The sequence below is a fragment of the Astatotilapia calliptera genome, chromosome 3 (genome assembly GCF_964374335.1).
Source record: "Astatotilapia calliptera chromosome 3, fAstCal68.1, whole genome shotgun sequence".
Classification (NCBI taxonomy): Eukaryota; Metazoa; Chordata; class Actinopteri; order Cichliformes; family Cichlidae; genus Astatotilapia; species Astatotilapia calliptera.
Window position 1 is genome coordinate 40,568,233 of NC_137424.1, and position 25,357 is coordinate 40,593,589.

Here is a 25,357-nt window from a genome sequence, read left to right on the forward strand (position 1 = left end):
CTACCGCGTCCTCTGAAGCTTGGTAATTAACGTCCTCTCACGCTGGTCTGTTTAAACCGCACAAGCACTAAAGAATAGAGAGCAGTGGCACTGATTCAGGATGCTTCTCTAGAGGAAGCATCCTGAAGTTACCGTTTTCTCTCAGGCCATCGCTGACAACAACAGCAACAGTGAGAGATGCATTTCCAGAGGAACCTGGAGAGCATCTGTGTGCTACGGGTGCTGTTAAACCTACGACTTCATCCACATTTTCATCCCTTTCTCTTGTAAACCTTAAACTCAAAAAATACTGTCTGAAAACCTTTAAAATGAGGTGAGGTATCACAGGGAACCATGTGGGAGAGGTTTAAAAGGGGCTCGCTGTAGCTTCATAATCATTATACAGGTGTGAAAGGTAAAATCTAAGCAAAAAAAAAGATGCTAATAAGCTTGTAATTTCTTTAAATTAAACAGTGTACTATAAACTTGTGTTTAATTCTACAGTATCTTAAAATATTTCATATCTCCTTAACTTGTAAGGCTGGAGCGTTAGTTATCATTCATCACCTGCACTTTGACAATCCCAAACGTGCAGCGGGGGCAGGTCCCAGGTCCTAACTTGTTTTCCCATTCGATAAAGAAGTGATGCTGGACAAGACTGCAAACGGGGCTGATTTAAAAACAAACAAAAAAGCCAAACTGCTAATGTGGAGACATGAAGAGGACAGCAACATACAGTGGTACATGTGTAAACAAGCCCCCCCAACCCACCCACTCCAGTTTTAAAATCCCTCCAGATCCAAGTGTGTCTTCTTTTTTGTCTGTGTGTGAAAACATCCTCACTCTCCTCGTTTTGTTTTTCTTCTTTTTTACCCACATTTGTGTTTTTAGGTGACAGTTTGTTAACGTGCAGACTGGCAGGAGTGCAGCTCCTCCCAAAGTAAAACACTGACCAGCACAGTGTTAAAAGTAAGTGCCAAAAAGAGAAGCAGTTTGTGAGGCTCCGGGAAAGAAAGAAGAAAAAGAAAAGTGTAATAAAAATGATTAAAAAAAAACCCCTACAGCGGATGAACGAATGCTTTGTGTGGATGAGAAGTTTAAAAATCGCCCACGAGTGTCTGAAACATAAAGTGCAGGCAGTGTCTGTCCTTTGAAACCGCCGCGGCGCCGCTAAAAGAGTCCGAGAGCGAAAGGAACGAAACTAAATCAAAGATGCTGAAGTGTCAACACTCCACAGCAGGAACAGCTGGATTCCAGAGGAGTCTCTCGCTCAAGGCAGGGCTGGATTTGGTTGTCAAGTTTTTCTTCTGTTCGAAAAGTACTAGGAGTGCCGTGTGGAGCTACCCCGCCTCCACCCAAATTCTTCCTTCATTGCTCCGTTCACTCGATCCGAACGAGCAGTCCGTAGAGGAGCGTGCCGCCCTGCTCCTTGGTGATCCACTCGATCTCGGAGTTGCTGAAGCGAGGGTCCAGGGGCTCACTGTGGCCGAGCGTCGGGGGTCCCACCTTGTAGGAGCCCGGGCGCACGCACACCTGGAATCCCACCTGAGCCTGGTGGCAGCGGTGAGAACGGGGGTCCCGAAATCTGCGTGAGGAGAAGTGCGCTGTTAGTACAAAAAGCCACCTCACTTCCTGTTAGCACTCATAAAACAGGCAGATGTGACTTACTGCACTTTGGGAGCAAAGATCTCCAAGCCAGAGTAGCGCATGGTGGGGGAGAGTCGCACCCTGGGCACCTCCCTGCCGGGGGCGCTGTTCTCCTCCGGCTCGCTGTAGCCGTTCGGCCCTTCCACCTTCGCTGGAGACACCGAGAAGATGGACGACATCCCTGTGGAGACAAAGCGTCAAAATGTTGTTTTAGCTGCTTTAAGGTGTTTCCTTAAACAACTCGCGTGTGTTTGGAGTCGTCGTGTGAATACAGAAAAGGCGTGCCGGTGATTTCTCTACCCGGCAACAGCTGGCTGTGGTCCAGCGTGTGTCGCAGAGCTCCCACGCTGGTGCCGTGGTACGCGATGTGCCACTTCTTCAGTGCATTGGAAACCTCACAGTGGGACTTCATCCTGTACAGATGTGACAGTGTGTTACTGACGCAAACACAAAGCAAGCTGAACGGATTAACGTGGACTCCCTCGCTAGTTTCAGGTCAAACGGATAGTGATGTCATCGCTGCTCAGCTTGAGGCCGTCTTCTTACCTGAGGCCAAAGCGGCACCACCCAAAGGGCAGGGCGTAGTCCCGGGGCGGCTCTCCTCTCTTGTAATACGCCTCGTCCCCCCGGAGTTTGTGGCAGGACTCACAGTAGCACAGGTTGTACTTTGCATCTTCACTGAAGTATCCATCTTAATAAACAGAGACGCTGCGTTTTAGATCCAGATGAAGTCTCGGGAAGAAAAGCTGAAAGATGAAGCACCCACCTGGTAACGTGAGCATGTCCTTAAAGCGCGAGCACAGCGCCTGGTACTCGCAGGTCTTATTGGGGTTGACCTCTGGAGGCGGCGTCCAGCACACACTCTCTTTGATTCCTGTTGTGAAAGAAAAGGAGGCAAAACTGATCAATCTGACGGCCTCAGCACTTTGAATATTTTTAAAAAAAAAGAAAAAAAGTCAGCTTCGTACCATCAACCATGTCTGCCTTCTCCATGTCGCCCTGACAGCGGGTCTCACCACTTTCTCCACCCACAGCTGGCACGTTGTTGGTGACTATTGTAACCTGCCGTCAGCACATGACATATGATAAACATGCTGCCTCACAGTCCACACACTAACTGTATTCACAGCTTTCAGCTACACGAAGGTCTAAAGGTAGCAGCTGGAAGAGCTGCACAAACCTAAAAGACGCACAGGGTCTGTTTCAGTGCCATCGCTCATCACACGTGGGTATCTAATAAAAGCTTGTAGATGCTCTGGTTCTGTAGTGAGGTCAACACTGTGCTGTGACGAGGTAGCACATGTAACACCTGATGGAAATCTATTAAGACAGGTACACAGCAACAACCAGTCCCACTCACATTCACACCTACAGCCAATTTAGAATCACTAATTAACCTCACTGCATGTCTTTAGGCTGTGGGGGGAACATGCAAACTCCACACAGAAAGGTGACACTGCTAACTGTGCTGCCACCTGATGGTTTGCTATGACCCTTTTGGCTTTCCGTACCCCTAAACTTTGGCAATCTTCAAATGTGACAGAAATGAAGTCTCTGGTCTGTTTTTGGACTTAAAGTTCATTAAACACGATAAAACAAATCCACTCTCAGCTTACACTTTCATGTTCTTTTTAATGTTAGTCGGCTCTTTGTTTTCTTCTACAAATCATTTCTGGATTTTTATGCAAAACATGCACTAATGTGTGCGCAAACCTGTTCACACTGGCCGTAGAGGTCTATGAAGGGGTAACAGGGAGAAGGGATGTCCTGGGCCGCCACGCCCTGGTCCATGCCGTTGACATAAAGGTGGAGACAACTGTTGGCGTCCACCAGCAGACCCAACGCCGTCCCCTCTGGACACGTATCCAGGTTAGGACCGTAGTTCTCACATATCTGGAAAAAAAGAGGGGGAGACAAGTGAAGCAGTGAAAGTGAAGGAAGTCAAATTTGAGGGTCAGTGCGAACAGACTCTCTCATGTAAGACAGAAAAAAATAAATCAATATCCTCCCCGATGACAGATCTGTGTGATCTCAGTGCACACCTTCAGGGAGTTGTGGAAGACAGAGTCTCGCTGCAGGAGCCAGGCTGAGCGCTTCAGACAGCACGCCGTGGAGGGGAAGTTGAGCCGGTCGGGGGAGTGACCAATCACCCCTAAAGACAGCGACGACGTCCATGACGGGTTCAGACGGTCGATGTGAAACTGGTGGGCAAAAACAGCGATGGTTTAAGACGGTACCCCCGAAATCGAAGCGATCGCTCGGAGGATCCGAAGGATTACGTTAAGCCTTACTCTCACCTGGAACAGCTGCTGACGAGCCAGCGGCTGGGCGGTGACCAGCAGGCCCTGGTTGTAGCTCGACACTCTGGCTGCTGTCAGGTTCTGATTGGACAGCTGGATGTTTTTGCCGTGATTCTCCAGGAATGCCATGACAGTGGGCACCAGCACGCACGGTTCGCTCTCGGCCTGAAGATGGCAACAGAGAGTCAGACTTTCTCTCTAAAAATCGGAACAGGCGGAGGGTACCTCTTAAATATCCTTCATACCTCTCTGACGGGAGTGCTGTCCTCCTCGCCCTCGCTGCAGCTGTCTGAGGAGAGCGAGGGCGCCTTAACGCTCTCCACGTCCTCCGTTAGCGAGGAGCTGACGATGGACGCCGCCGTTATCCGCCCGTACAGGTCCAAAACTCCATAAACGTTCTGCAAGGAGCAAGAAAGAGGCGCTGAGTGGCATCGCAGACCGACATCACTGATGAGAGTCAGAGTGAGCGGTGGTTACCTTAGCTACGGCTGTCGCGGCGGGCCCCATGTCTTCTCCGTCGATGAAGATGTGCATGGTGTCGTCGTTGCACCTCTTCACTCCGACGCGGTTCCCAACCTGAAAACACAAATCCGGGTTTAACGCCGCCTGTGTCACGACACAATTAACACCTCCGAGTGACGTGCGGCGATGACACACTGCTGCTGTTCGTCTGGTTTTTAGCTTCAATGCTTTTCAAAGATAAGAGTCTCAAAACATTAGTTTCCGCTCTGTTTTAAAGCTTTATTCAGCCACAGCAGATAAACAACACAAAGGAATCACAGCATTTCTCTGCATTAAGAAAATGAATCAATATTTAAATCAAAAAGCCCGAAGACTGATGGAGTAAGCCGATTAGTATTCAGCTCCAAACTATTCAGGATTTGCATTTTAACTTGAAGATTAAGAGCGTGGGTGCTCGTGTTTAAGTCTGCAGGTTTTTATACCCTGGGGTCAACTTCAAATGATGGACAGATAATGTTAAATATTAATCATCAGTGAACAGTGAGAAGCCCTCGATCCAGCTATTTAGACGGTGCCTTTAAAATTTGTATTTTTAAAAAGTGGTTCTCCAATTTTAAAAAAAACAAAACACAAAATAAAAAAGACAAAAATGTGAGCGTGCAGGAGACAAAGAAGCAGATTCTTCTAAGCTTCTCTGAAAGGCTGTGAGAATCTCTTAAGTCAACAGGTTTAAGGGTCTTTAATTTGATCTTCAACTAAATCCTTAAAATTTAATGAGTTACTTGAAGCGCCGCTTACAGGTATCCGTGAAGAGCTTCGGTGCACAGCTCAGAGAGCCGGCGGGGGAGGAGGGGGTGTGTGCGTGGCTTACCATCAGCCGGTCCAGTGAGCAGCCGTAGTTCTGCCGCTGCAGCACGCCGTTGCGACGGACCTCGGAGCCGCAGAGCAGCCAGGTGACCTTGGTGCGGAGCTGCGGGAGGGAGGGGGAGAGACCTGACAGCGGGCAGGATGGCAGCTCCAGAGGAGCCAGCGTGGTCAGGCCGATATGCAGCGATCCGCACCACTGCTCATCCACCTCATCTATCCTCACCTGCAGGGAGAGAGGAGCAGGAGAGGATTAAATGCAGAACTCAAACCTTTCCTTTCTACTTTTAAGCATTTCAAATGTTGCAAATCAGGCCCGCCATCTCTGAAATATCTGGTCACCGTGACCTCTTCCTCACCTCAAACAGCTCATCCGTTTTGAGCTCCTTTGCGCTGAACGCGATGCCGTGAGCGTAACCTCCGACTCGGACGGCCTGGCAGCCCTCGCCGAGCAGCACCACGTTCTTACCGTGTTTGCTGTGGAGCCGGTGGGCAACACCTGCCACTGCAATCACACGGAATGAAGAACAAACACATCAGACTCTGAGAACATAGTTTCGTCTTTTTCTTCCATTTTGAAATATGCAGTGCTGTGCAAAACTCTTGAACCACCCGTCATTTCTACTCATTTTGCTTTTGGTACTAAGTAAGGATCCTGACATTTACCTGGTGAGTGGATGGGGAAGCTCTTCTCTGTGACGTTGCTGGTACAGAGGCTGTTGTCCAGCGGGCCCGATGAGCTGGTGATGGACACCTGAACGCACTGACCGTACAGATCGATCACAGCATACACCTCTGAAAGAGTCAGACACACACATCTGTTAATCTGACTCCTTTACCATAATCCATCTCAACCCTGTGGCAGAATGAAAGGCAGCAGAAGCAAGTATGTATGGTTTGGATGTGCAGAGGGAAAGCGTGGCTGATTTAGAGGAAGTAGTAGTGGTATGTGTTGCTTCAGTCAAGTCCTCCAACTCGTACAATTTCCTACCTGATGGGAGGCCAGAGCAGGCGACACCTTGGTCGACACCGTTGATATAATAGTGGAGGTCTCCGCTGGCTGAGCGCATCATCCCGATCCGCGAGCCCGTCGTCAGGGAGTCCAGATCGCAGCCGTAGTTGTTGCGCATTGTGTTGCCATCCTGCATGATGGCCGTCCCACTGCGAGGAAAGCAGAAAGGGAAAAAAAAATGTTCTCGGTTGAAACCAAAATTTTACATTTTTCCACAAAAAAAGTTCTGGAAAAATATTTTGACTTTCCAACAATTATCTTCTCTGTACACCAGTTTTAATAGGTTAAAAAGAGACAACTGGGAACGTGCACATCTGCATTGGTCATGCTGAGCACACATACACTGAGTCCTTCTTAATAAAGCACAGACATTAGTTTCAAGATGACATCACATTGGCATACAGCATCAGTACCTGAGCATCCACGTGTCATAGTCGATGTCTGTCATGGTGTTTGGAAACTCCAGCTCCTCTGGTCTGATGGCTGTCACTCCTAAACACGGGAAGACGAGGAGAGGAACACTTTTGTTTTTTTGCTGCTCTAGTGTGAAGTGACCTGCTGCTGGACACATGGCAAACATCTCACCGGCTTCTATCGAACCCGACCAGCGGTCCACCATCTTCTGGATCACGATTTCAAACAGCTCTCCGTCCCGAAGGCACCTGCAGCAGTTTAAGACATGACAGAGGAATGTTAGCGGCTCCACAGAGAAACGCTTTACACCTTCACCTAATGAGCAAATCAAACATGGTGACACCGCCCATCTCCTGTGAATAAGAGGTGGATAGTCTTTAAGCATAGACTGTATAAGAAGATGGACAGCGCCATCACTGGTTTCATCTTGGTGTTTTGAAACCAGATGTGACAAGTGGTGGACAAACCTAGAGACGCCGCACACTCATACAGGAGCCCCACACTAAACCAACATGGCTCTACTGTCTTTTTAACTCTTGCTGGGTTGATAATTTACAAAATGTGCACGTTTTGTTGAACAAAACAGAAAACTAGTGATTGAGAGTGAGAAATGTTTTGTTATGAGGTCAAAGATCAAGAGAGGAGCAAAGCGATTTCCTTATAAACTTCTATATAATCAAACGGGTGCTGCCCCCTGCTGGCTGTTAGGAAGATTGCAGGATTAAGATTTATTTTTTTATATAAAGCACAATCTTCCATGGATGGATTAAGAGTCACTACAGGTCACTTTGACGTCACGTGTTTCACCTGTTGGAGATGACAATAGCATCGTTGAACTCGCTGCGGCAGTTCTGACGCAGGGCGGTGCGCCCCCCGTTGGTGATGACAGCATTGGTGCCATGTAGGTGGTGGAAACGCAAGTCAGTGGTTGTGGTGGCTCCGCCTACTGAGCAAGGACTCCCAGGGGACATGGCTGTGGGTCCCTCGGAGCTGTCCTCTGGAAGAGGAGGGAGGTCTACTGAAAGAGAAAGAAGCAGAGAAAAATAACTCTGATGATAATATTTTCTTTTTAAAGACATTTCTTAGTTCTCATGCTCTCCTGTCTTACCCATGTCGTCCATGATGGTGGCCTGTGCAGCCTGGCCGTAGAGATCCACCACGGCATAGACGCTGGGGGGGACATTCCAAGCTGCCGGGCCCTGAGCCACGCCGTTCACAAAGAAATGAAGGCTGCCATCTTCTTTACGCACCACACCGACTGTGTCACCGGCCTGGAACGAGAACAATGCATTAAAAACAAAACAAACAGTCATGTTTAAAATAGTAATAAAAACAAACATTATTACCACTAACCTTGAGTCGGTCCAGGTTGTGTCCATACTCATCCAGTATAGTCGTTCCGTTGTGCATAACACCGTTCCCCGTCATCATCCACGTCCCTGGAAAACATCCCCAGTGGGATCAGTAACCCCGGCGCAGCAAGTTATCCAAACTACAAAAGCTGCTCCATCTCATCTCACCTGAGCGCAGGTTTGTCATGGTGGAGGGCAGCTGCAGGTAGGCGGGGTTGTGCGTTGTGACGCCTATTTCAATGGAACCCGCCCACTTGTCCACCATTTTGTCTATGCGAACCTGGAACACCTCATTGGAGCGCAGCGGCCGGCTGCTCAGGACCACGCCGTGATTGAAGTCGTCAGTGGCGCTGTAAAAGCGGCACTGTTTACACTCCATCACTGTTCTGTGATTGAAATACTGCAGTACTATATCAACTTTCTTCACAAGTACTTATGAAAAATACAGCAGAGGACAAGCAGGTAATCTGCGTGTTGTTCAGAGGTTTTAGGAGCTTTTGCAGCAAAGATTAGTGTGAAGATGAGTAAACACTAAAAATATTGAGCCGCAAGAACATATTTACACCACGTTCCAAATTATTATGCAAATTGTGTTTAAGTGGCATAAAGATTAAATAAGTTGTTTGTCAATTAAACTCATGTATGGAATTGTGTCTCAGGGCTCTTTGGATCACTGAAATCAATCTCGGACACATTGGTTTGAGAACAATTAAAGGAAAAACCACTAAAGAAGGATGTTCCACATTATTAAGCAGACCAGCATTTTCAAGCAATATGGGAAAGAAAAGGATCTCTCTGCTGCTGAAAAGCGTGAAATAGTTGAATGACTCGGACACGTAATGAAAACTTTAGATATTTCACCAAAACTTAAGCGTGATCAGCATAATGTTAGGAGATTTGTGCCTAAGTCAGAGCACACATGGGTTGGTGTGGATAAAGGGACAATGTGGAAGGTTTCTGCCAGACAAAGGTTGCTGTTGTGCATAAACCTTCTATTCGGCCACCCCTAACCAATGCTCACAGCAGAAACGGCTGCAGTGGGCCCAGAACTACATGAAGACTAGTTTTCAAACAGTCTTGTTCACAGATGAGTGCCATTCAACCCTGGATGGTCCAGATGGATGCAGCGGTGGACGGTTGGTGGACGGTTGATGGACAGCCAACATGTCCCAACAAGGCTGTGACATCAGCAAGGAGGTGGTGGAGTCAAGTTTTGAGCCGGAATCACGGGGAGAGAGCTGGTCGGCGCTTTAGGGTCCCTGAAGGTGTGGAAATGGCCTCTGCAAAGGATGTGGCTTTTCTGACTGACCACTTTCTTCCACGGTAGAAAAAGAAGAACCGTGCTTTCCGCAACAAAATCATCTTCATGTAAGACAATGCACCATCTCATGCTGCAAGGAATACCTCTGCATCATTGGCTGCTATCGGCATAAAAGGAGAGGAACTCATGGTGTGGCCCCCATCCTCCCCTAACCTCAATCCTATTGAGAACCTTTGGAGCATCCTCAAGCAAAAACTATGAGGGTGGGAGGCAGTTCACATCCAAACAGCAGCTCTGGGAGGCTGACATCCTGCAAAGACATTCAAGCAGAAACTCTCCAAAAACTCACAAGTTCCATGAGTGCAAGAACTGTGAACTGCTATCAAATAAGGGGTCCCATGTTAATATGTAACTTGACCTGTTAAGACATTTGAATTGTACTCTAATGCTTGATGACTTGAAAATGATGCTGTCATTTGAATCAACTATGTAGGAAAATCAGAGAAACGTATCATTTGCATAATAATTTGGAACGCGGTGTAGTTGTGTGCATTACCCGTAACAAGTATTTTCAGATCACGAGGTTAACATGAAGTAGCAGAAAGGACAACTCACTGAGGTCGCAGCGCCGTCCTGCCATCGCTGATGATGGCGGCCTTCTGACCACAGTTGGGGTGAAAGAGCAGACGGTCGGGCAGCTCTGCGTCCGGGGTGACGGAGAGAGTTGTCCGGGGTCGGCCCACGTCGGGGGACAGCGCTCTCATGATGGCGTTGTTGCGTCTGAGGCGGTCGCTGTGATTGTGGTTGTGGACTATCGTGACTTTGACAGCCATGCCGTAGAGGTCGACCACGCCGTAAACCACGTTGGGGGTCTGAGCTGCTGCGACGCCTGGGAGAAACAAAGCAAGAACAGTAAAATTCTTTACACTCAATACTTCATCCAAGTGTGTATTCTACGATTACATCTTCAGACACATCTTAATACATGTGCAGATACAGAAATGAACAGCCGAGAATAACACAGGAGCTAAAACATATTTACATCGATCAGGCATAACATTATGGCTACTGACAGGTGAAGTAAATAACACTGATTATCTCTTCATCGTGGCACGGGCTAACACAATACGAGGCAGGTGGTCAAAATGTTATCCTTGATCGGTGTAAATAACTAAAAGAAATCTCCAGCACCAGATGAACTGCTTTGTGGTTACTGGCTACATCTCTCACTCATTCATAACCACCATATTGCGCCTGCAGCTTCAAAGTCCTGGACCGGACTTCTGTCTCCTCATCAAAGGCTGTGATCCGTCTCACCTTGATCGATGCCATTGATGTAAAAATGAAGCGCTCCACTGGCTTTGCGCATCAACCCTATGTGATCTCCCTCCTAAAAGTCGATAACGGAGAAAGTAAAGTCAGATTTACCAGAAAAAGACTAAATGAGATGTTTACGCGTGTGTTCACGTGCTTCACCTGAAGTTCATCGAGGCTGAATTCACAGTATTCCCTGCGGGTTCCTTTTCCGTTGGTTAATATCCCACAGCCGCTCATCATGATTGTACCTTAAAGAAGCAGAAACAATCAGCACCTTGTAATTTGCCGCAGACAAACAGACTTCCCCGTGTCATTACTCGTGCCTTACCTGAGCGCAGATTGGTCATAGTTGCAGGATAGTCCAGGTTGTTGGGGTTGTGTGTGGTCACACCTATCTCTATTGAGCCTGACCACTTGTCCACCAGCTTATCGATACGGATCTGATAGCAGAGAGTATTATGATTATCTGTCACAATTATTCATTGATTTTAATGTCAACCAAAGATTTTATTGCACTTTCATAAACCCTTAATGCTGCTGTCACGTCCTTGTGCTACTTCCGGTTAATGTGCAAATCTTTGTATCAAATACGTGCACGCACCTCAAACATCTCATTGTGTCGGAGCGGCCGGTTGGTCATCACCACGCCGTTGTTGAACTCGTCCAGCGGTCTCCTCCGCTCCGCCGTCTTGTTGTTGTTGCTCAGTTTGATCAGCGTGCCGCACTTCTCGTGGAACAGCAGCGCGTCGTTGGTGGTCATCGCGCCTGTCAGCGCTCCCGGCCCCACGCCTCCATTACCAGCAGGGCTGCTGTTAGAATTTCCACTGTCCCCGGCACTTCCCGCTCCTCCTCCTGTCGTCCCCGTCCCGCTGTCGCTGTTCATTCCTCCGCTGCTGCTCCCTCTGTCATTTCTGGAAGAGGAGTCGCTTCCTGTATTTCCTCCTCCTGCTGCTCCTCCCCCTCCACCACCGCCGCCTCCGCCATCCTCCCCTCCACCCTCATCTTCGGAGCGGTAAAAGGACACTATTGCGTTGTTGAACACGTCAAAGAGCTGGTGCTCCGTCAGAACTGAAAGACACGTGAAGAGAATAGCTGTGAGCGCCAGTCCAGCTGGAAAGTGTCCGCTGATGGTTCTGGGGGGCATGTTCTTACCAGCATCGGGCTCCAGGTTGTTGAGGAACTTGTCTGGTCTATTGTGACTGCATCTAAGCTCAGGCACTGGCAGAGATAGGAGACAGCAGATCAGCGCAGTCCAACAGACAGAGAAGGAAAAAGAACCGTAGCGATAAAGAGCAAAGGCTTCTTACCTTCATCTCCATTCATCATTCCATTCATTGCTGTCACATTCATCAGTGCCGCGATCCCCGCGTCCTCCCGACCCCCACACACTAGCACCTCTTCCTCCTCCTCATCCTCCTCCTCCTCCTCCCGCTCTAATGTCTCGCTCTCTCTTTCCGCAGAGGGCGGTGGCGGCTCGCAACTCACAACTGTCACTTGCGTGCACTTCCCGTACAGGTCCACCACCGCCCACAGCTTGGGTGGCAGGCCGCTTGCGGCCGCGCCGCAGTCCTGCCCGTTAACCCAGAGGTGGAGCTCTCCGCGGGAGCTGCGCTGAATGCCCACGCGGTCGCCCTCAGCTAGCTGGTCCAGGTCGCGGCCATACTCCTCCAGGACGGAGCGGCCGTCGCGTAGCACCGAGCAGCCCGACACGATCCAGGAGCCGCCCTTAAGGCCCGTGGCGCTGCTGGGGAAGTCCAGAGCGGCGGGGTCCAGGGCCGTCACGCCGATTTCGATGGAACCGCTCCACGAGTTCACCTGAAAGGAGACACAGTGTGACCTTTAACCTTTCTCCTAATTAAAGATCCATTTTTAAAAAAGCAAAAGACAACAAAGTATGGATTTTACACCTTACCATAGACCGAGTCTTTGTCCCACATTTAGCAAAACATTTAAAAACGCTCAAAAATAACGTCAGAGCCATGTAGCTTTGTGAAGTCGACAGCAAATATTGAGAAAAAGCACAGAAGTAGTAAAAATGTATTATTATTATTTTTTCTCTGACTCCGAGTGGAGCTGTGTTGTGCCGTGGGAGTTACTCTTAAAAAAGTGAAGCTCTGTGCTAAAAACTGCAAGTAGATATCTATGGAAAACAAAGGGCGTGTCGTGTATGATCCGCCGCTGTTATTTTTAGTCGATCTGCCGGTGACGAGCACAGCTCAGGCAGCGCTCCTTTGAGAATAAAGCGGGACAGTGCGAGCGTAGAAGAATATGAAAATTTGTCAGAGATTAGTTGACAGTAACTCTGTCGCTGCACTGTCATGTTTAACAGCACGAACATGAACTTGGAAGAAAACTCACTGAACCACCAGTGCTGCATTAGATCACTGTTATGATACCGGTGTCTTACTGCCAAGATGGGAGTTAAATACATTTTGATACTGAAGGGTGAGTTTCACACATCCTGCTCTATATTTAGATCAAACAGAAGAGGGAAAAAAATTAAATAACAACTTGCAACTGACCACGACATCAGAAGGACGTAATCAGCTTTGTCCCTACATATTGTCCAATTTGTCATCTGTCTGATGTCCCATTAGCTTGATGACAAAAAGCACAGTTGAAATGATACATGTTGCAGTGTGTGTGCAGATTAGGGCTGCTATGATACAGCGGCACTGACAGCAATCGGAAGATTATTTAGGTAACGAAATATTGCTAGTATGTAAATAATTCAATTCAATTCTATATTCAATAACAACAGCAGTCGCCCCAAGGTGCTTTATGGACCCTACAATTAGGGCTGTTCGATATAACGATATATATCGGATGACGATATAAAAACGTCTATGTTTCATTTTACGCTATCGTTTGTTTCGTGGTGTCGCAAAATAAACTGTTTACGGAAATATTTTTTCATCGTTTTGATGGTCACTGTAGTGGCTATATTAATTTCTTAAAGTTCTCTCTTTCTCTTATATTTAATATAACCACACTATGGACGGACAAGCGCCTGTTTTTATCCGTTGTGGTTAGCAACAACTACGCTAAAACCATCGCGTGTCTGCTTGTTTATGTTCCACATAAACCTTTCACAATAAAGCTCAAGATCCTGTTGAGACTTTTCAAAATAAACTTAATCACGTGAAAGAGCAGATTATTTACGGATGAGAAGTAAAAAAAGAGCCGCCAGGTGCTAAAAAATAAGCCTTAGACTCAAACGTTAGAACAGGCTTTTCCCCGCAGCACGCTGTGTAATAAATACTCACAAAGAAAACGTCGCCGTTACAACTTATGTCTAAAAATCTATCGTTTCATGCATCAGTTAAAACACTCGACTCCAGCTACATGAGCAGCTGGAAACACTTCTCGCAAGTCGAGCTGCCGGAGATTCACAGAATTTACAGAAAATGTTACATTTGTGTGATTTATATCGTTATCGGACGATAGAATTCTTATATCTCATGTTATATGAGATTTTGGTCATATCACACAGCCCTACCTACAATAATCTAGAGAAATGTCAACAATCAGATGACCCCGTATGATCAGACACTTGGCGACTGTAGGAAGGAAAAATTCCCTTTTGACAGGAAGAAACCTCTGGATCGGGGAGGGGCAACTATCTGCTGTGTTACGGGTGAGGGGTTTTGTTTATATGTTTTTGTCTTTTTATTACCCATTAAGTGTATACTTGTACACCAACGTGCTGGCAGTTTTTTGGGATTTATAATATAAATATGGCACAGGGGCAGGAAATTTTTTTTACAAGCTTTTGAAGGCAGATTATGCAAGGCAGGAACAGAGTTGAATCAGGTACAAGCTCAGGATCTTCTCACTATGAGGTCATAGCTAATGCTTTCCTCCGTTTTATGACTGAAATAATAAAAAGAAGTGGAGCCGCAGAGAGCACAGACGGCTCTGTGGTCCAGGTGTAATGATTAAACCCGTTCGAAGAAAACAAACACCTGAGCTTCAGCTCAGCGATCTCACCATCCCCTAAACTCATGGCGCAGTTGGTCCCCGTTTCACAGCAAAAATTCCTCGTGCCTTTGCACGACATTGGCCTCATATCGCCTAACAGGCAGCCCGAGGCATCTGTTTCTTCCCGGTAACACGAAGCTCACCATAAGCTGACGACAACGAGATACTTTATTGATCTGCCGAGATGAATTCTATTGTTCGTTTTTGTTTAACCTCCACAACGTGGACGAGAGACTGCAGCAGAAAAAGGAAAATGTAAACAGCAGCTGGCGTTGATGTTTAAGTCTTGATTAAAAACACTTGAGCGCAGGAGATGCGAACCCCCGTCGTCTTGAAGAGGAGTCGACTCCTGGCTGGCTGCACTCCACCTGCTGCTCAAGGAGAAAGGTATCTGACAAAAACCTCAGCGGTGGATAAAAGCCTCAGTTTTATGCTCAGTCATAACCCACCCCCACCCCCATTAGGACTCCAGTGTAAGAGATAACCGTGACCATATCACTGAAACCCTTCCAGCTCCTGGGATGTTTTTCTGCAGCTGACTTCTGTGCCAAAGACACTTTCCCCGGGATCAATACCTCTTTTTTTTTTGTCCTTTTTACACTACAGTAAGCCTCCTCCTGCCCACTTCTTCCTCAGCTCCGTGGCAGGTGCTATCTAAGGCAGTGTGCTACTGCAGCCAGGGTATCTGGGTTAACAAATCTGGAAGTAGCTCAGGCTGACCGGGTCTGTGTGTGTGGAGGAGACAGACATCTCCTTCCCTCGCGCTCTCGCTTACGTAACAGCAGCCTGTGGGCGTCTGCCTCCCGGTCATTCACTCGACTCGACTCAAAAAGACTAATAATTCTAGGCTACAAATATACACACTAAGCGGGACAACAGAGCATCTTTCATAGGGAAACAGAGAAGTTCATAGCCTGTCAATTTCAAAAGCACCACCTATGAGGAGCACCGCTAGAGAGAGGAAACGCAGCTGCTCAGCTTTTGCGGCGCGAATTCTCACAACAACAAACTCCTATTTGGGAGCAAATAAAAATTTTCCAGCCAGATCGGCATGACTGAGGAACACAAAGTGGCACAATTTACTGAATTTGTGTGCTTTTAAAACACGTTAGACTTGAAAACCTATGACTTTAGCGTTAGCTCGTAATTAAACAGTAACAGCAAGAAACGAAAAGTGGCATTTCAAAGTAGATATTAGTATCAATGTGCCAATTATATTGATCTACTCATCCCATTAAGCACAATTCAAAACTTGATATTGTCACACGAGACAAAACACAGCTAATCATTTTAGCTTTAAGTAACTCCCAGTATACAAAATGCATGACATAGTATTCCATATCACAAGTTGAATCTTCCACTGAATCCTATCATATCAGTTCCTTAAATGCTAAAACACCTGCCGAGTCCTGTTCCAATAAATCACTTCATTCCCCCTCATGTGTTTACGTCCCCCCACCCTGGACGTCAGCACTCAAGAGTCATACCAGCGGGTGCTCCGTGATGTCAAACTATTGATTTTCAGACTGGCAATGCATGCAAAGACAGGGCGTGAGCCTTTTTATGAGAGCCTTTATCAGGCTGAGAGCTCCACCAGGGATGCATAATTATCTAGCATGCAGCAGGTGCTATTAAACCAGATGCTTTACGTGCACACACGCTATGCTTTTAGACGGCTGGACACACTGTCATTTCGTGTGTGTGGGGGGGCAGTTGGCTTTGGCACTGACTCCAATGCTGCCATGTTGTTGGCAAGCGTCGCTGGGAGGCCAACTGCAGAGACAGAAGCCATTACAACGGAGAAGGTTTTCCACAACTGAAATGTAAACACTGTGCACAGGCACTCTTAATGCAATTCAAATGCTAATTCAAGGAAAGAGAACATTGGGCCACCTCTACCTGCAAAAAGTCACAATTAAAAACTGGTTTAAGCTTCATCAGTGGATGCGAACTGTAGCTGTAAGCTGTCTTTGTACTTGTGATTGAGGAGAGGCAGGACTTTGACTGGAAATGAAGGAAAAAGAAAGGAAAAAGATCACCTGTACTTAACTTGATGATGCAAACAGTTAACAGCAGCAGGTCTAGTAAAGTTAGACACGTGATATCCGTGATTTTGTGTTTAAATGGTTGTGAAGTCAGCCGAAAGAGTGCATGTAATTAATGAGTAACAGCATGAAGTAGTCAGCCACTTTTGGAGCAGCAGTTCTAGCGGTCTGCAGACGCTTTGCATACGCACAGAGGTGAGCGGAGGCTGCAGAGCTGAGGCTTTCAGCACACAGGCTCTGGTTAATATTAATGACAGTGGTAACAGCCTCGGTGTAGTCACTGTGTACTGTTCACACATGGCCTCTGAGTCACTACGATATGAACACTGCAGTGTTATTAGCCATCGGACAGACAGCCTGACAGGCGACCGATCCTTCAAAACAAGCCCTAAAAGAACCGCACTTACCGGCTTAGGTGGGATCCTTTCACGCGATAAAACGATATCGGGTCCCTGTCAGCGCCAGACAAAGCCCTCGTAGCACCTTCCAGAAAGGCTAGCCCCGGCCAGCCTGCTAGCGGCTCATTAGCACGGCTATCTGACGGCACCAAGGCAACACGGGCGGGCTATCGTTAGCTAAGAGACTTGTTTATCACATCCAGCCCACAGCGGGCTGTTTATCAGCTCCCTGCGGTCCTCCCCAGTCTCTGTAGGTGTATCTAATTAAAGCCTGAGGAGCGGTAAACACTGCGGCTACTGTCAAGCCCTGTGTGTGCCGCCTTAGCAGCAGCAATAGCTTTAGACCGTGGACAGCCACAGACCCCCGGCTCGTCCCTCCAGCTCCACTCCCGTCCCGCTGCCCTCACACACGCTCAGAGGAGCCAGCAGCGGGCCTGCAGTTTGTTTACCTTCTTGTCAATGCGGACGGTGAAGACATCCCGGTCCCTCAGCGGCTCCTTGCTAAGCACCAGGCCGTGATTGAACTCCTGGACTGGCTGGTTGCGACGGGCGGTTCGGTTCGAGTTGGACAGGCCGATCAGCTTTCCGCTCCGCGGATGCAGCTCCGCCGCCATCTTCAGTGGGCGGCCAGTATTCACGACAGCGAGGCTTTGCGACAGTAACATTATGGCAGCCGGCAGATGTGTGGAATCCTTAGCAACCGCACCTCAGGCTTTAATGACTGAAAGCGTGGCGTCATTTTAAAGTCTATATAAACGCTTTGGTTCAGAAGCTAAAGTTTTTACATTCAACGTAGCCTCGTCGTACACTTGTTTTTGATTATTTCTCCTTTATTGGCTCGAGGGCTAAAAACTTTCTACTTTATCTACAGTTAGAGTCACGTTCGTTATCAGTTCGCATTTTATCGCTTTATGTATGTTTTTTTTTATTATTATATGATTTTCTAGGTAAATATTAATAGGTGTTATTATATTTTTATTCTATTTATTGCTACTTTAATGCTGTCTTGGGAAACAAATGTATATAATGTTCTGAATGAAAATAAATCTATTTATCTGTCTGTGTTCTCCGACCTCTCACATCTTCCAGTTCATTTCAAAGCTGCACATAACATTTTGATGACTTCTTGCAGCGATAAGTGAATACAGAAACGAGCGAGCAGACATCATTTTATCTGAAACTGATCTTGAGCGTTTCATTCATATTTGCTCTAATCTTTCTTCTTTTCTGCTTTCATAATTTAAAGTTGATAAGTAATATTTGGACTTTTTCCGTGTATCTAATTTTATGGGATAGATGACGTCATACACAAGTCTCTGATGAATTTTACATTATGTTTAATTAACCACTAGAGGGAGCAATTTTCATGTCTAAGATCAGTCACTCGGCGAGAGCGAGTGGGTTCTTGTGAGGCATGCGTGAAAAGACTGGCTGAACGTAAGTTGAAGAAAATTAGAATTCAAATTTGGCTTTAAAGGAAATCGACTACACTCAGTGATGGTAGCCTCGTGGCAAAAGATCTAAGAGGTCTAACTGGGTTATAAATGACTGTATTTGAGCTGATAGATAATCAGCCGAGAGTAGAGGATTGGATAAATGATCAATGTGGGTGACCATCATGTTAACATAGAACAGGACAAAAGGCAGCCTTAAATGTCCTTCAGGAAGCCTGGACAACTATTCCTGGAGACTTCTTAAATGGTAAATGGCCTGTATTTGTATAGTGCTTTACTAGTCCCTAAGGACCCCAAAGCGCTTTACACATTTAGTCATCCACCCATTCACACACACATTCACACACTGGTGATGGCAAGCTACATTGTAGCCACAGCCACCCTGGGGCGCACTGACAGAGGCGAGGCTGCCGGACACTGGCACCACCGGGCCCTCTGACCACCACCCGTAGGCAACGGGTGAAGTGTCTTGCCCAAGGACACAACGACCGAGACTGTTGGAGCTGGGGCTCGACCCGGCAACCTTCCGATTACAAGGCGAACTCCCAACAAGGCGAACTCCCTTGAGCCACGAACGCCCCCTTAAAGAAATTACCAAAAAAAAAAAAAACTGCCTAAGAGAGTTCCGACTCTGCTGAAGAATAAAGGTGTTCATAACAAAATAACATAACAGTTTTATTTGTTACACATCTTACTCCTCTATTGTGCCTTAAAATATACCAGAAAAATGAATATGTATCAGAAACCATTTTAGGGAAAGTCATATTTTATTCAAAAACTTGCTGTTGCATGTACCAGGGTCACAAAACTGCTCACATTTATCAGATTTATCTGTATGTTGTGTTAAAAGTGGGAAAGTGGAAGAGACATCTCGTAAAATATTAATATTTAGCACTAAATTATTTAGACTTTAGAGATTCACTGGGAGAAGTATAAAATTCTGACTTAAAACACTTTAGTGCTCATCACTGCAAACACCATGTCTACTCAGCATACCCTAAAGTGTAAGCATGCTTTTGTGGTTTAAGCGGGGCAGCTGTGAGAGGAAACGGACACGTGTTTCACGCGTGCCAAATCCAGATCCAAATCCTTCCCTTGGACCTGGATCTTCTCCAGACAGCCTGTCAAGAACTGAGAGCCGACATCGTCGTCATTCTCACCTGAAAAGACAAAATAGATGAAGAAAACAATCGTCTTCACGAGTTACACAGAGCAGATCCTTTTTTTGTGTTGCTGCACAGTAATACAGGATTCGACTGAAATACTTTAAAGCTGCAGTCTCACCCAAAAGGCCTCCGATGGCAAGATGACCATCTCTCCAAGCTGATAAATAACCGGTGTTGCTCCCTGCACTGACTGAAAAATCAGCCGATGATTCTTCCTCATGTTTAACCACCCTCAGCGAATCCTTCAGAAACTTAATTTGGAGCCTCTTGAAAGTGTTTTTCATGGTGAACACCTCTTCTCTAGAGGTAAATGTGAAGTTCTGAATGCCAAATGGAAACAGAACTGTGACATACACTGATCTGTGTGTGTTATTTGCATGAAACAAACATCATTGCTAAGTTAATAATCCCGCTTTGAGGGCAAATACATCTGACTTATGTGGATACCTTAGTGTTATTATCAGCTACCACAGAGAACATGAGCTCCTCCCCATCAGCTTTGATGCTCAAAAGGGTCCCGTCCATCTGGCTGAAATCCCCCCACAGCTCAATATGGACCTCGTGATCTCCATCGATCTGGAAATCTGGGGAAAAAAGAAGAAAAAAGTACATTTGCTGATGTGTTGAGGCAGTTAAAACCACTTCTGATAAATACAAATTAACGTGCTGAATCTGATCAGGAATACCTACTTAGAAGTAGGAGAAATATTGCTACCCGAGATGCCATATCATGCATAAATGCAATATCCGGGCCAGCTGGAAAGCTTGTTATTGAATAAAGGAGTGTAAACACTTGCTCGTATCTGGGATAATTTAGCAGAGTGTTCCCACCTGAGGTGTTGAAAATGGCAAATCCTGTGCCAGGGAAGTAGCTGCCAGGTTGGATGTTTTCATAGCAAGGCTGTAGCTCGTCTGCCTCTGCCACCCATGGGGAGGTGAGGTTCAGCCAGTTGCCTTTCCGCACACAGCCATCCATTTTGGGATTGAACTAAAGGAAGAGGAGGGACGGTTCAAACATGTTCAAGAAGCTATTTTCCAGAGGTCTTGTGCAAGGAAAGGAAAACAGCATCTGGTCTATTTGCAGCTGAAGTGCAGTTTAAAACAAATGGTGCAAAATACACACAGTACCTGAACAATCATCTTTTCTTTGCTGATCAGAATCCCGCCAAGGGCCAGTCGAAGTTTACCGTAAATGACTTCCTCCATCTGCTTGGAATGTATGCCCACCACCAGCCCGCCAGTGCCATCCACCTCCAGGTTTACAAAGTTGCCCTGGTTGCTCACTTCCATCTTGGTGGCATCAAGAGAACAACAAACGGTACAGTTAGCCAGTTTTAAGATGAGCTGTTATGCTCATTTCCAGCATGTTTTCATTCTCGCGCTCTCAAGGAGCTCTTCATAATTTCTCATACGGAGCCTTGGAGCAGCTCCTGAGTTCTCTCCAGGCCCAAACCAGCAGTTTTAGCCACTCCCCCTTCAAGGCCACTCCAGCTTTCTTCTGATTGGCTGTCTCTTGCAAACAAACCACGAGGAGCAGATGGGTGGAATTTGTGTGCTCACAGCTGTTTTCCTTATATGACGATGACCATAATAATTTGCATATAAACTGACCTCAATATTTAATATGAACATCCACTACTGTGAGGATATATGTATATGTATGACAGAAAATAAGGAAAAGCATAAGGGGGTGAGTTTTTAAAAAGCAACATAAAGCAGTTCTTTAGCCAGTTGGAGTTCAACAAACTGATTTCCAAGTGATCACTGGATGCTTACTGTGTGCCATTTCCCGTCATTGAGCCTCGGGTTACCCGCTACGCTGATGAGCACACCTTTGTTGATCTGCATCAGAGGGACGCCGTCTTTCAGCGACAAAATAAACCAGTCATCCCCGTTTTTTGTGTCTCCGTAGAAAATCAGACCTTCTGGGTCAAATGTCCGGAACTCAAAGGAGGATTTGATGCTGCGTGGCAGAATAAAGATACAGTAAATTGGAGTGACGGCTGCTCATTGGTGCATTAATAAGACAACCTGCTTATTTATCTTTGAATGATCTTAGAGAGCTCATGTACGCCTGTTCAGTAAAAACTGAACTTCAATGTCACGTTTTAATTTGAAATCCCAGAAGAATCATGTGCACCTTCTTGCCCACAGATGAGCTGCTGTGCAGGCTTGACGGTGCACTGATTTGCCCCATCGCACACGTACCTGCGGATCTCACTAAGGTTGACCGTTGTGTGGATCAGCGGCCTCCAGTCGTGGGTGTTCTGGCCCAGATTGACGGTAGAACTGCCCGGCACCTTTTTCTGGAAGACACAAGCTTCATCTTGCACTGAACTGACACTTAGGTCGTTACTCACAGCTTTTTATTACACGCAGCTCTAATTTATTGAACTCAGCCTCAGTATTTTACACTCAGAGATCTTCATTGGCTGCTCGTTAAAACCACATTAAACCGAGAGATTAAATTTATTCAGTTATTGATTCGACTTTTAAAAAAAAGCTGAACAGAGCAGTGTGCAGAAATTATTAAATGGTGATGAAGTGCCACATCACTGCATTTCATTGACAAGAGCAACCACACAACACTCACTTGTGGAGATGAACCATGTGTATGTACAACATTTAAGAGGAAAAACAAGTCTTGCTTTTCTTTTTGTGTTAGTAATTTCCCAAAACTGGGACAAAAGTAAAGTATTTCTTCTCTTATCTTAATTATGCTGATGCGTCCACAAACTGAGCAAATTGAGCAAAGTCTAAGCAAATGTTGGGATCCCCCCTCCCCCTTAGACTTTTATTCTTTAAAACATAACCTATGAGCCAACAAAGTAGATTTTTCTAGAAGAAAAAGATGTATCTAAATGATACAGGCAGATATTTCCAATCATCAGGAGCTGTAGCATGTAATTGTGCAGAAACAATATATGTCACTACAGTCATCCATGCTTCTGCAGAGAATCAGGGACTTCATTAAAGGCTGAAAAGGTGCATATAGATGATACTTCCTACGCACACACACCGAGTGCACATTTTAATTCTAGGCATTGTGCGTTGCACTAACATACCTTATCACCTCCGTTTTCCTGGCCCTCAGCTCCCCACCCCAGCAAAATAAGGCTCAGAGTGAGCAGTAGTGCACCTGCCATTGCTTTCCAAGTCATCCTGCAGCACATTCACTGACCCAGGCCTCGCCGCGTTCAGTCCCCACAGCCCACGGTTGGTCCAGCTACACTGCGGTGCAGATGGAGGTCGAGTTAGGATGAGGAGCAGAGAGATTGTGGAAAAGTCTGCAGTTCGCTGGTGTCTGCTGTCACAATTCCTGGGATCCAAAGGGCATATATGCCATGTTCTGGACAAGCTATCGATCCCTGAGGCTGGAAGGCCGCGCTGGTTGAGACCAGTGTTTGCAGAAATGCAGATGGCTGTGGGTGGTGAATGTGAAGTACAGCAGGCAAACAGAAGAAAGAAACTGTGGGGTTTTTTAAAGGGTCTGTTGCAATATTAGAAGTTAAAAAGTGTGTTTTTATCAGTCCATCAATCTTCCGCACTCGTTGTTATTTGTGTAAGGACACGACTGCGGGCCAGGTGAGTGACCTTAGCGAACCCAGACACATGTGTTTACACATTACACAGGAACCTTGATTGACCGCTGCCAGCCATGACTAAGTGTGTGTGTAAAATGTTGCAGTGAAGGGGGAGAGAGAACTCAAAGTTCTTTTCTTCCGCTGCACACAATCAGGCCATGAAAGGTGGGAAATGCAAGATGAACAGCAAACAGGCCACAACTCTTCCCTGTCACACGCTCTCATACATACGAGCTGATCACAGAAGGTATCAGCACTCATCTAAATGAAGGGATTACTGATGGCTGCCGTCCATGCTGCTGCTTTTAGGGTTATGGCATTTTGTGTTCTGACATAATGGGACACTGTGATAGAGCCATTATTATTATTACTATGGTACCATCTATGTCTCCCTGCTTTCAAAAGCTACAACATGTGCTGTAGAAAAAAGGGATCTGTTCTTAGTCAAATTCAGCAGTTTGTTAGGCTTTAACCGAAACAACTATTTTCAGGAGACCACAACCATTTCCCAGACGATGACTGACTCATCCTTTTCATGAAGAGATTAAAGAGACAGTTTGAATCTCACTGAAATATTTCTCCCCTGAGGTTTAGTATTGTTTATCCATCAAGTATCAAGATTTTTCTCATTTGAGTGGCCAGTTTTGGAAATGTCTGCTTTCACTTTAATAAACAAGTAAGTGGCCTTCGTCTTGTGGTGTTTAAAAGACTGAAAATTACAAGGCAATCCAAGTGTTTATGAACACTTGGATAGCTTTACACATTTGTAAAGCCAAGAAAAAAACAAAGTGGCATTTGAGATTAAAGTCTCAAATTTGTGAGGAAAAAACACTAGGAAATTTACAAGAAAAAAGTTTTAGAGAAACAAAAATTGAAAAGAAATTCACAAACGCAGAAGAAAAAATAGGAAAACTCATGAAAAAGACATTTAGGTGAAAAAATGGTCAACTTTACAAGAAAAAACTCAAATGTATAAAGTAAAAAGGGCAAAGCTGCATTGCTTTACTTTTCAAGGTTAAGTTGAAATTTTTAATTTTTAAAAAAATGGGTTTAAATTAAAAATATGAAACTAAAAAAAACAACAACAACAAAACAATACAAGAACAACAAATCTTTAGAAGAACTGGAGCTTATCTAATTTACCAGAAAGAAATGTTCGAGTTACCTGAGAAAAAAAATGTAAAAGAAAGTTCTGAGAGAAAAATACAAATGCAAATTTATCAATTTAATTGACAATTATAATAGCAAAGAATTTGCAACTTTGGGAGAAAAAAGGGAAAAATTCTGAGAAAAAAATGGTAAATGTACAAATTTATGAGGAAAAAGGAAAAAAGGATGAGGAGCAGAGAGATTGTGGAAAAGTCTGCAGTTCGCTGGCGTCTGCTGTCACAATTCCTGGGATCCAGAGGGCATATATGCCATGTTCTGGACAAGCTATCGATCCTGAGGCTGGAAGGCCGCGCTGGTTGAGACCAGTGTTTGCAGAAATGCAGATGGCTGTGGGTGGTGAATGTGAAGTACAGCAGGCTGTTAGGTTTTGTATTGTTGATTGTCATTTATGCTTAGAAATATCTACTTATATATGCTTAGAGTTTTATAATTAGTTGTCGATTGGTAGAGGTTTGATCCTTGATAGTCTGCAAACTTTGTGTGCATTAGAGAGCACTCTGGGAGCATGGGAGAGGTCGTACCTTCTCTTATTGTTTTATGGTAGGATAAACGTGGCTATATCTGTTTTAGGCTAAGTGCCTTTTGTTTAGATGAACTGTTGGACTTCCAGACCAGCAGGTTTAGGGAAGTCATTTATGGGGTCACACTCTGACCCCACACACACACACACACACACACACACACACACACACACACACACACACACACACACACACACACGGGCAAGGTACTCTTTGTGTGTATGTACACGTCGTATGTTAATGAATTCATGTAACCTCAATAAAAGAGCAGTGTTACGGGGGAGCGGACGAGAGCAACTGGGGTCAAGCGAAGGAACGGCGCCTGTCCGGTTCTCTCCCGTGCACGAGAAACATGAAGAACTTTGCCTACTTCGTGTCTTGCTTGCTGTGTAATTATATTGTCTTCAACGTTCCAGCGAATAGGTTCAAG

The 25,357-nt window shown here is 45.8% G+C and overlaps 2 protein-coding genes across 3 annotated transcripts; both read right to left on the reverse strand.

The window, feature by feature from the left end:
- Positions 1-970: 970 nt before the first annotated feature.
- neurl4 (neuralized E3 ubiquitin protein ligase 4) lies at positions 971-17,746 on the reverse strand. Of its 2 annotated transcripts, none has more exons than XM_026162089.2 (29): positions 17,482-17,746; positions 11,916-12,423; positions 11,761-11,826; positions 11,210-11,676; positions 10,937-11,048; positions 10,768-10,856; positions 10,609-10,681; positions 9,907-10,180; positions 8,199-8,380; positions 8,032-8,117; positions 7,787-7,949; positions 7,486-7,693; positions 6,850-6,926; positions 6,678-6,756; positions 6,244-6,413; positions 5,919-6,047; positions 5,612-5,757; positions 5,260-5,478; positions 4,404-4,502; positions 4,172-4,324; positions 3,924-4,091; positions 3,669-3,827; positions 3,340-3,519; positions 2,595-2,688; positions 2,393-2,500; positions 2,173-2,317; positions 1,927-2,039; positions 1,648-1,807; positions 971-1,564 (listed from the first exon to the last, which is right to left on the reverse strand). In XM_026162089.2, the coding sequence occupies exons 1-29, from the start codon at positions 17,695-17,697 to the stop codon at positions 1,360-1,362; spliced, it is 4,848 nt and encodes a 1,615-aa protein (XP_026017874.2). In that variant the 5' UTR covers positions 17,698-17,746; the 3' UTR covers positions 971-1,359. The 2 variants fall into 2 exon arrangements, with proteins under 2 accessions (XP_026017874.2, XP_026017873.2); XM_026162088.2 differs by having other exon boundaries at positions 7,486-7,696; positions 17,482-17,745.
- A 1,488-nt stretch (positions 17,747-19,234) lies between these two features.
- Positions 19,235-23,060, reverse strand: shbg (sex hormone-binding globulin). The gene is made up of 8 exons (XM_026162112.2): positions 22,718-23,060; positions 21,861-21,958; positions 21,429-21,615; positions 20,781-20,942; positions 20,484-20,640; positions 20,100-20,236; positions 19,771-19,972; positions 19,235-19,646 (listed from the first exon to the last, which is right to left on the reverse strand). Exons 1-8 carry the CDS (start codon positions 22,823-22,825, stop codon positions 19,510-19,512), a joined length of 1,188 nt encoding a protein of 395 aa, XP_026017897.2. The 5' UTR covers positions 22,826-23,060; the 3' UTR covers positions 19,235-19,509.
- Positions 23,061-25,357: the final 2,297 nt, after the last annotated feature.

Coding starts and splice junctions, on each gene's coding strand:
- neurl4 (XM_026162088.2), bottom strand. CDS start 17,697: ATGTTACTGTCGCAAAGCCTCGCTGTCGTGAATACTGGCCGCCCACTG. Junction 6,414..6,677: donor TATGACACGTGGATGCTCAG/GTACTGATGCTG, acceptor CTTTCCTCGCAG/TGGGACGGCCATCATGCAGG. Junction 5,758..5,918: donor CTTCCCCATCCACTCACCAG/GTAAATGTCAGG, acceptor GTGTGATTGCAG/TGGCAGGTGTTGCCCACCGG.
- shbg (XM_026162112.2), bottom strand. CDS start 22,825: ATGTGCTGCAGGATGACTTGGAAAGCAATGGCAGGTGCACTACTGCTC. Junction 21,616..21,860: donor AACCTTAGTGAGATCCGCAG/GTACGTGTGCGA, acceptor TCTGCCACGCAG/CATCAAATCCTCCTTTGAGT. Junction 19,973..20,099: donor TAGCTGATAATAACACTAAG/GTATCCACATAA, acceptor TTTGGCATTCAG/AACTTCACATTTACCTCTAG.